At 28.5% G+C, this 10,689-nt stretch overlaps 1 protein-coding gene across 1 annotated transcript; it reads left to right on the top strand.

Annotated features, from left to right (window-relative positions):
- Positions 1 to 1,123: 1,123 nt before the first annotated feature.
- On the top strand, positions 1,124 to 5,673 carry LOC115236382. Its single transcript, XM_029808795.1, has 4 exons — positions 1,124 to 2,206; positions 2,498 to 2,926; positions 4,128 to 4,283; positions 4,369 to 5,673. The coding sequence occupies exons 2-4, from the start codon at positions 2,779 to 2,781 to the stop codon at positions 4,554 to 4,556; spliced, it is 492 nt and encodes a 163-aa protein (XP_029664655.1). The 5' UTR covers positions 1,124 to 2,206; positions 2,498 to 2,778; the 3' UTR covers positions 4,557 to 5,673.
- The last annotated feature ends 5,016 nt before the right edge of the window (positions 5,674 to 10,689 follow it).

Below are 10,689 nucleotides of genomic sequence, written 5' to 3'. Positions count from 1 at the left end.
AAAAAGTTGCATGGTTTGAAGCGGGCCACATGATGTTTTATAAGTATATTTCTTGATTATATCTGAATATTATCTAAATTATAGCGCTTATTTGCAGGATAAAGCGAAATCAATCCTTTCGAGATTCGAGAAGACCGGTATACTTTTATAGCTGACATTTCTTCAGCTGGAATTGCATACGGTCTTATACCTTATGCAATCCCAGCTGAAGAACTTTGCTAAACAGTGTAACATATTAGGTTACAGAGATTTGGTAGTAATAGATAGTAAGTACAATTAATTAGCACATATAAAACATTGAGTAGCACATATGAAACCAGATATGTAAACTAAATTAAATATTATAATTCTGTTCTTTTCTTCACAAACAGATCAATACTTTTCTAAATGCACCGCGAAAATTCTCAAAATTAAAAGTTTTTCTTCAATATTTTATATTTTATTGATATAAAATATTGAAGAAAAACTTTTATTTATATATTTTTATTTATATAAAAGTAAAACTTTTATTTATATAAAAGTTATTTTTTAGGAATAAATATTAAACTTTGTTTGCGTACAATTTTGGGATTTTTTTATATACTTGACGTATTTCTTTCTACCTTTGTGAGGTTTTTTTTAGGTGATTAAGTATTTTTTGAGTTATTTTATATCATAATCTGACATATTTTGATATAAAAAATAAAATATCTCGTAAAATATTTGGTTCTCGATAATCTTACTGTAATACGGACAATTAGTATAAACAAAATAAATATTTAAAAAAAAAGTATGTACTTATTTACAATGTATTTTTTTTTACAATTATTTGTTTTTTTTTTACACCAATTAATTCGTCCCATTATTCTGTACATAAAAGTATGGTAAGATTATCGAGAACTAAATATTTTACGAGATATTTTATTTTTTATATCAAAATATGTCAGATTAAGATATAAAATAACTCAAAAAATACTTAATCACCTAAAAAAAACCTCACAAAATTATTCTGTACATAAAAGTGTTACGGTAAGATTATCGAAAACTAAATATTTTACGAGATATTTTATTTTTTATATCAAAATATGTCAGATTAAGATATAAAATAACTCAAAAAATACTTAATGAAAAAATACTTTATTATAGTGTTTTGAAAACGTCTGGACAAGGGCTACAAGAATATGCAATAAAAAATAGGGGGTTCCATTTAAGAAAACATCGATCACATTGACCTGGCCTTAAAAAGGTCACTTAAGGTTAAGTCCATATTTTCATCATGTGGCCCCCTTCAAACCATGCAACTTTTGTCTGAAACATTTTTTCATCCGATCACTTCCCTAGTTTTTAAATGGGTGATACGGGCGCTCTGTTACACCCTGTATAATCGATGCAACAGGAGAGAAGAGGAAAGTGATAACTGCGTATCTCGATCGTGTACGACTAAGAGTATGTATTACAAGAGTATGTTTCGTTATACTTAATATACAGGGTGTCTGACTGTTCCCGCAAGTCTGCTTATATGCAGATTGTAAATTAAGTCAAACTAAACATAAAAGTCTTCTACCATGCAAATAACCACGTAAAATTTTAAATTATTAAATAAGAAAGATTGGTAAGTAATCGTGCGCGATCATTCACTAATAATATTTTTTATTTAATCAATAATTCAAAATCGTACATGATTACTAACAAAATGGTAGAAGATGTTCGTTTAGTTTGACTTAATCCACCTGCACACGAGCAGAACGTGCAGAAACAGTCAGACACCTTGTATACAATAATTATGCAATACAATAATTATTTTCTTGTTTTACTTATTTTATTTAAAATCTAATTTAAATATCTTTGCATCCTTCATTTTACTGAAACTGTACATATTTGTATATAGAGTTAAAATGTTTGATATGTATTTATTAATAGCTACAAATCTTTTAAGATATTACTAAACATTAACAATTCCTACAGATTAACAATTGTCTCATTTTTGTACAGAAGCTTTTGCAAGATACACATAAAAGTAAAATAATATTTTTGGTTTTTTAAATGCTATAGGCAAAATGTTCAAAAAATAATATTTTTTTCAGAGAAAGCAATCAGTACAAATAAAGTTGTTTCTGCTATTCCACCGTATCTAGACAACTTAACATTCAATGATATATGTAATATAATGAAGGCGTACAAAAACTATAACAGCAATTAATTGCGTTCATGTATTTTACTCTTGTAGGTACGCTACCACCGCCACTCGTTCGGTCGATTTTTGTAGTTAAACTGCAAGATATAAATTCGGAAATGGTTTATTTTGAAAACATTTAATGCAGAATATTATAGCAAATTGATATTGTTAGCTACTTATTTTTGATGATTTTACTTTTTATGTTCATAGTATGTCATATTAGTGCATAATTAAAAATTTAATATTTTTAAAACCTGTTTGCAATTTCTTTGAGCAATTAATTAGCAATAAATTCTAGTGTATTTGCTTTCTGATTTGTGACTTACTATAAATGTTTTTCAGAGGTGAAAGTGCTAGTTTAATGGCAAGTCAGTATCTCCATCTTTAATATCATTTTCCTGCTAATGGGTAAGAGCAATAAATTCGCGCTTAGAGCAATAAATTAGCAACATATTAGCACTTAATTATATATCATAGCCGAACCCGATTTTTCGTGGTGGAGGTGCTAAGTTAATAGGGGTAATACGTACGTGAGGACAAATATGTATGCAAGCAACATCTAATTTAATGTTACAAAACATTAAACAACGGATAAGCCGAATCGAAGATGTGGAGTAGCTGTTATGAGAAGTCGCGCTCCTGTTTTAATAAAGATGAGTAGCGATAGAAATTATCTTATCGCAGGAATTTTATCGTTACACACGATTGAAAACATACGAGACTTCGATTCTTTATCGCACGACACTGATGAAGCAGTTACGCAATTTATAAGTTGTTACATTAATTTTTCAATCGTATAGTAAATTTTTGTTACACGCAGGTACTAAATCCTAAATTATTTCAATAGCTTTATTTCAGTATTGCACATAACCATTTCATGATACCACATGTGCAAGATTTTTCCATATAACATTGGTATAATATCGGCGCTAATATTTAGGAATATGTGATACACGGAATAGATAAAATATTGATATTAATCGGTATTTTATCTTTATTACCATTATCATGAATTGTATATTTTAACGTCAGAATTAAGCTGATGTATTTATTGCATATAAATGCATATGTAAATAAGATTTATTTTGAGAGATATTAATATTTAATACAACGTGATAATGGAAATAAAGATATAACACCAATTTTATATAAATATTGTATCTTTATCATACCGAAATATAGTACCAGTATGTATACAGATGTCATATGGGAAAGTCAGGCATATAGCTACAGGCATATAATTATGTAGATATAATTACATACAATACTGTAATATAAAATCGCAAATGATTATTTTGGTACCTTGCTGTGCTTTATTACACTGTAAAAAAAAATCTATCGAGACAACTCGAGTCGTGTTAAGCAAACTACATTTTAGGGTTGTATATGGCAAACTAATTGCTTTAATTCTTTTAGCATAATTTTAATGTTCTCGTAATTTCTTTTTGTCTCAAACAAACTCAAAATGCTGCAAAAATAAGTAATCATAATGTTGATTTGACTATTTCGCAAAGTAACAATGACCAAATGAAAATTACTCATATTTATGCAGTTAGATCAACTTTTTCCGTAGTTAGAAGAACAGTATTTAGTAACAGTATTTAGTAGAACATTATTTAGAACAATAGTTTATAGTGTCTACATAACAACATTTCTATTCCATTTAACCATTTATGTTTAACTACCCTGCCAAAAATGGTCGATTCAAACGGATTATGTTTTAATCGGTTTTAATCGACCATTTTCGGCAGGGTATTTATGTTTAAATTTTAGAGTTGAAATTAATACATCAGATTGTTGAACAAACTGATTTTTTATTTAATTTGATTCGATTGCAATCGTTACAACAAATTTTTTTCAGCCCAGAGGTTTAATTTGTTTTACTCAACATTTTTTTTCAGTGTATGTCAGTGAAATACAGTGCATAATAAAATGGAAAGTTTTCTAATTGTTTATTTCTTTTTATAGAGAGAGTTTCTGTTAAAGATTGGAGGGAATAATCCCCAAGATAATGTTCATCGCATTCTATCCAAAATATTTACAAACAAATGCGCGATGAATTGCTCCTGGAAAGGCATTCGCAACAATTTTAAAGTCTCCGACTTACATTTTATTAAAATTATGAGAAGTACGTTCTACATGTTATTAAACATACCTGTTAACCAAAATCTTTTTTATATTATTTTACTAACTCGATATATTAATTTTTCCAGGAGAAAAAAAGCAGAGAGAAGAGATAGAAAAACATGTCGAACAAAATAATGAACAAATTAGTGAAAAAAGTAATTATAATTTGTTACTTTGTCATTTTCAGTTTTTGTCATTTCGTTATGAAGAACAGAAATATACGTTTTCTCAGATTTTATTCTGTTTTCATTTGTTGTCTATAAAAAATCTATAAAAATAGTGTACATGTTAGTTCATAAAAAAAAATAGGGAATGTATATACAGAGTATCCCACTAAAAGTGGCCACCCCCTTTTATCTTTTAAACTAAAAGAGATAGACCGTAACAAATATATATCAAATTAAATGGTTCAAACTGAACTCTATTGTGAGCATAGTGGTTGCTTTCAAAAACTATCTGTGTTAAAGAACGGAGAGGTATGCATAATTTTTTTTATAATAATATGAATTTTTCGACATGAAAAAAATTGTAGTGCTGTTTAAAACGAATACAACCATTTAATTTGATATATATATTTGTTATGGTCTATCTCTTTTTGTTTAAAAGATAAAAGGGAATGGTCACTTTTGGTGGGATACCTTGTATATTATGTCAATAGTTGTTTTTGTTATTCTGCAAGTTTCGCGGCTTTGTTTATTTCAATGAGTCTTTGACTATTGCTGTTTTCACTTCTTTCATTGATTGCTTCTTCCTTTTTTAGCAGCCTTTTTAAATAAAAAATCTATTAAAATATAATATCATTGTAACAAAAAAATTAATATACACTTTGCAAATACTTCAAATAAATATTAATATAAAAAGCAATGGCTTAGTTTACACCGATATTTTAAAACGCGTATTAAGTACTATATAGGCGAATCGCAGAACCATTTCTCTAAAGAATAGTTATTTAAATTTTTTTAAATAACATCTTCATTTTCCATCATTCAGAAGAGAAGAGTTGTCTTCTTGACATTTAATTATTGTACAGATTTTTATTAGAACACAAAATTTTAGTTTTAAAGCACAAAATAAAACTTTTGTTTGCTTAAATAACGAAATCGACATAGCTAAATATACTTTTGTTATGCAACACACACATACACACACTTGAGCCTGTATTACATTGCGCATTGAAGATCGACATTGCATTTGATCAATTGGAATTAATTAATTAAGGATGTTCTGGAGGTACCGGTCCAGTCAAAAGTTATGGAAATATTAAAAACACCGGTATTAATCCTCCAGAGATCCTAAGAAAAAAAATGTATATAAATAATTACGGCAAGTCTAATAGAATGTAAAAAACGTAAAAAAAATTAATAAAAATTTTAGGAGTGAATTTGCCTTGAATTCAACTTAACAAAGTGAAATTTGTGAAAAATTATAAAATAAAGTAATTACGAGCAATAATTTCACTGATTTTTTGCAATTTCTTTAAAACTATGTTGTAAATCGTTAAAATCTTGTTGCCATATTTTTGTTTGTTGATAATCTACTTGTGTGTAAAATATCATTATATTGGTAGCATTTTTTTTTAACACTTTGCTCTATAACGCCATAAGTATATACGTGTTAAAACTCGGATATTCACAAATTGATAACTTTTTATCTAAATTGTGAATCGATCTGAAATTTGGCCCCGAACTTTGAAAGAGAGTGCAAAATATGACATTAAATTTTCATCAACTTTGTAGTATTTTGACAAACCATCCAGAACATCCTTAAGAGAAACAATGATCTCATTGTGTGTTCTAATTGCAGACAAGCAATTTAAATCTCCCATGCTGATATGCATTTCAGATAACATAAACGTAATTTCAGAATATATATTTATGATTGTCGAATTCGATTTTTCCATAATAGTGATAACAAATTACCTACACTATATTAAATCTGTTTTTGTTTTTAAAATTGGTATAATCATTTTTATTATTAAAAATCGTAATTTATTTTCTTAAATAATTGAAGAAAATATAAAGATATCATCATCATCATCATCATCGTCATATACAGGGTGTGCCATAATAACCGTCCGTAATCATCTCTCGTGTGCAGGCAGAGTAGGTGAAACCGAAAAAAAAATCTTTCCTACTCGGTTTTACCTGCTCTACCTGCACATTACGGGTGGGGTGATTATTATGTCAATATTTTAGGACATGATTGTACATATTATTTTAATCAAAAAAGTTTATATAAACATAGAATTAATATAAAATGATGTAATTATATGGAAGATTATAAAAAATTGTTTAAAATCATAGGAAAAATAATGAAATAATAGATAATATATGGTTTTACTTGAAAAAAAAAGATGATTTTCTTTATAACTGATGATAAAATTTCTTTATAACTTCGTCTACTGACAACTTCCACTAACAACTTCTTCTATACGAGAATTCTTTGAACCAATCATTTTTAATACCAAGTTTTGTAGATGTTTTTAAATTTTACAAATATTTACATTAATTATTTCATATTTATCATGTATTTATACGCATATAAAACATTGTTAAAATATTAATTAATATAAAACATATTTTTTCTTTACAGAGAAAACACACATTACTATTATTCTAAATATGTCAGAAAACATTCATAAAAATTTGCCAGTTCCAAGAAAAAAATATAAATTGTGGACAAATAAAGATTCCGTTATGGTAAGTATTAATCTCTCTCTATATATCATATAACTCATACTTATTTTAACTATTTTAAAAAATTAAAAGTATATTGCCTTATATAATTTTAATTGTTTAGATTCTCCTTTAAGAACATTGCAAAGCTGGAACTAAAACAAACATAACTATTATGGTATTGATGATAACGTTAATGCTGCGAAAACGACAAATAGTAATTGTACATTAAATAACAATATTAAAATTAATAGTGGCGATTATTTTAATGCAAATGATAACTCAAATAATAACATACAAAATGAAAATACTGCTTCAGTTATCACGACTTTGATTGGTACTGATAACATAGTTCAACAAAAAAAAACACCGGAACGAGACTAGTCGTTTCTTATAGTTTTTTGGACGCTGAACACGAATCCGGTAATATAAAATTATGTTACAAAATTTATTTATTATTATTTCTAATATTAAAAATTGTATCAAATTGCAATGTGATTAAAATAGTAGAACATATTTAAGTGAAAGAAATTTTTTATTAAGAAAACAAATTTCAGTACAAAATAACTTTTTAATTAGAGAAAAATTTGGCGTTGCTAAACTGAACATATGCTAATTAACATATTATTTACATTTTGAATTTTTGCAACGCAAAGTTTTTTTCTAATTAAAAAGTTATTTTGCTTTGCTCGGTTTTTGCCGTCAATTTGCTGTCAGGTTATGTCAGCAAACTTTGTCACCAAAACACAAGCTTAATGCGGACACAGATGGCACTGGATTTGTTACCAAGTTTTGAGCGAATTTTAGACCAATTTGGCAACAATTTGTTATCAAATTGCTTACTGGGATACTATGCAAAAAAATTTATTTCATTTTTCTTTCAAAAAATAGGGGACATTTTCAGATTAATATAAATACCTTTGTCAAATTTACCAAAGTAAGATCAATAAGAAAGTATTATGAAAAGCATTATAATAGTATATTTTCAAATAAAATAGTCCAATTATTTCTGAAAAAAAAAATCTTTTATTGTTCTGCATACTATATATTTGCAACAATTTATATCAAAATTTTGTTTCTGTACAGTTTCATATTAATTTCTCTACAATTTAAACGCATCTTCCATGAAAAGTAACTGACTGCTTTCACACTTTCTAATTTTGAACCCAATAATGCAACACATATACATAGATTGATAGCGCACACATACACACAGAAAATACACACTTAGTTAATTACTTAGTAAGTTAAAACTATCTTCAAATTAACACATTTCTACTTTTAAGTTATATAGAAAGTTGTTATAAAGATAAAAAAAAATATAAAGTTGTTATATACAAAATGTTTATATTGTAATAATGGACGAAGAAACTGTAATTTATAAGACAACTGTAACTTGTATATAAAATCTACTTTAAATATGTTTCCTCTATATTAATATAGGCCAAAGCAATTAAAAAAAAGAATTGTGTTGTAAGCACTATATTAATATCGTTCGCACATGTGTACTTCAAAAACTAGATTAGGATCTGTGAAATATGTAACATGAAAATGTAAGTGGAATATTTTTCAAATAACGAGATTAATAATTATATTATACGATTGTTAATTACTATAACTATTTATTTATATATATAAATAAATAAAATTGTTGAGAATCACAAACAGTATTTAACGTTCCGTCATCCTAAAAAAATCATTAGATCAAAACCGTGTTTATTAGCAACAGTATTGAATTGGAGAACAAGGTATGTATGTATGTGTGTGTGTGTGTGTGTGTGTGTGTGTGTGTGTGTGTGTGTGTGTGTGTGTGTGTGTACATTGACAGATGACAAAGTATCGTATTGCCGCATACTTGTCAGAAATATTAAATTATCTGCAAGTTATTAATACTCACCGCGATATACTCTGATAATAACCTATTGTCTGTCGATTTTATGTTTCGTCAGTCGACGCATCGCGATGACCTCATTTTATGATATTCAGATACAAATTGCAACCGGTACTAACCGCAACCATATTATATCAAAGCGCAATGCGTGTACTGCTCGTTCCTGGTTTCTCGTTTCTATCAATCGAACGCTAAATTAATGCCTATGTACAAACAGCGACGAAAGTGTAAGCAGAGTGCAATACAAAGGTCTGTTTTTTATAGCTAAATTGGCTGCACTAGTTCAGAGAGTCGATTATGGCCGGCATTCATATAGCGTTTTCGGATGAACGGGTTAACCCCACCCGGTTCAATTAATCACTAGATTTTACTATGAATTCAAGCCTTTTATTGGCAGAGACGATTTAATTTTCACATCGTTTTAAGATACACAATCAATTTCTAGGGGGCCTATTACGGTTTTTGAAACGAAGTGAAAATTACAAAAGTGAGGAAATTCACTAGAGTATCTACAATTTCATTTGTCAAAATCTAGTAAATCTATTCACTTTTGTAATTTTTACCTCGTTTCAAGAACCGTAATAGGCCCCTAGAGCTTATCTTTCTCCTTCCAATGTGAAGAGAAAAAGATGAATTTTGAACTAATGCAACCAATTCAGCTATGAAAAATAGACCCCAAATCATAAATAAATAGAGAAGTGATTACTATTAATCGACGTCGATGTCACGAAAAAGTGATTATTATCAGAGAGAAGCATGAGAGCGGCCATCCCGGCGTTTTCCGTACGATAGCTTTTTGGTCCCGTACAGCAGCGCCTCTACGTCCATTTTACAGCCGCTTGGAACTACATAGCCACGTCGACTTTCGATGGCATGGTAAACCACCGTTTGGTGTGAGTCCGTGCTACGTCCATAATTGTAAATTCACTAATACGTCCCGCATAGAAATGTATTATTAAAGTAAATCTCGATAAAACGATTCTAGAAAACAAAATAATTTTTTTAAGATAATTCTTGTACGTATAAAATAACTTATATTTTGTATAATATTTTTGTTATCTTCGTTAAATGTTACGTACAATAAAATACATTTTTTCTTCTACGTAATGTATAACATATATCTGTATTAAAAATTATTTTCCCCCTTTTTACTATCTTTGCAATAAAAGTATTAGTTTTATTTTCAATTATTTATATCTTTTTTACATATACGTTTAAATACTGATATTTAAACATAGATATTTAAACAAAACAATAAAATTTTTATTTATTGATATAGATATTTAAGCTTTCATTACTTTGCGATTTCTATGAATGAGATTTTTCGAATGGTTTCTTTTCGCCGCTTCTACATAGCGATATATATTTACGCATATTTGATACCTCCGCGCGGTTACCGTATTTTCACCGCACTGCTAAAAAAGTTGAACATATTGTTATTAAAAATGCTATGATAATATAATTGTTCTCGTAATATATTCATATCTTTATTTGTATATCTTGATATACAGGGTGACTCGTAATGATCGCCCACTAAATACATAGCGTTATTCCTTACCAAAAACTGAGACGAAAAGTCCTGAGCCATTTTTTTTTATAACGCTTAATAAAAAAGTTATTATTGAGTAAAGTCTGGCCAATCAGCGCCGACCTTTAGCCGGGCGCACGTCGGTGAGCCGCGCACCGTGAAGTGTGTGCCGCCGCATACTAGCAGGCGCGCGGCTCACCGACGTGCGCCCGGCTAAAGGTCGGCGCTGATTGGCCAGACTTTACTCAATAATAACTTTTTTATTAAGCGTTATAAAAAAAAATGGCTCAGGACTTTTCGTCTCAGTTTTTGG

Source organism: Formica exsecta, unplaced genomic scaffold (genome assembly GCF_003651465.1).
Source record: "Formica exsecta isolate Colony F162 unplaced genomic scaffold, ASM365146v1 scaffold1105, whole genome shotgun sequence".
NCBI classification, from domain to species: Eukaryota; Metazoa; Arthropoda; class Insecta; order Hymenoptera; family Formicidae; genus Formica; species Formica exsecta.
This window is presented reverse-complemented; position numbering and strand designations above follow the sequence as displayed.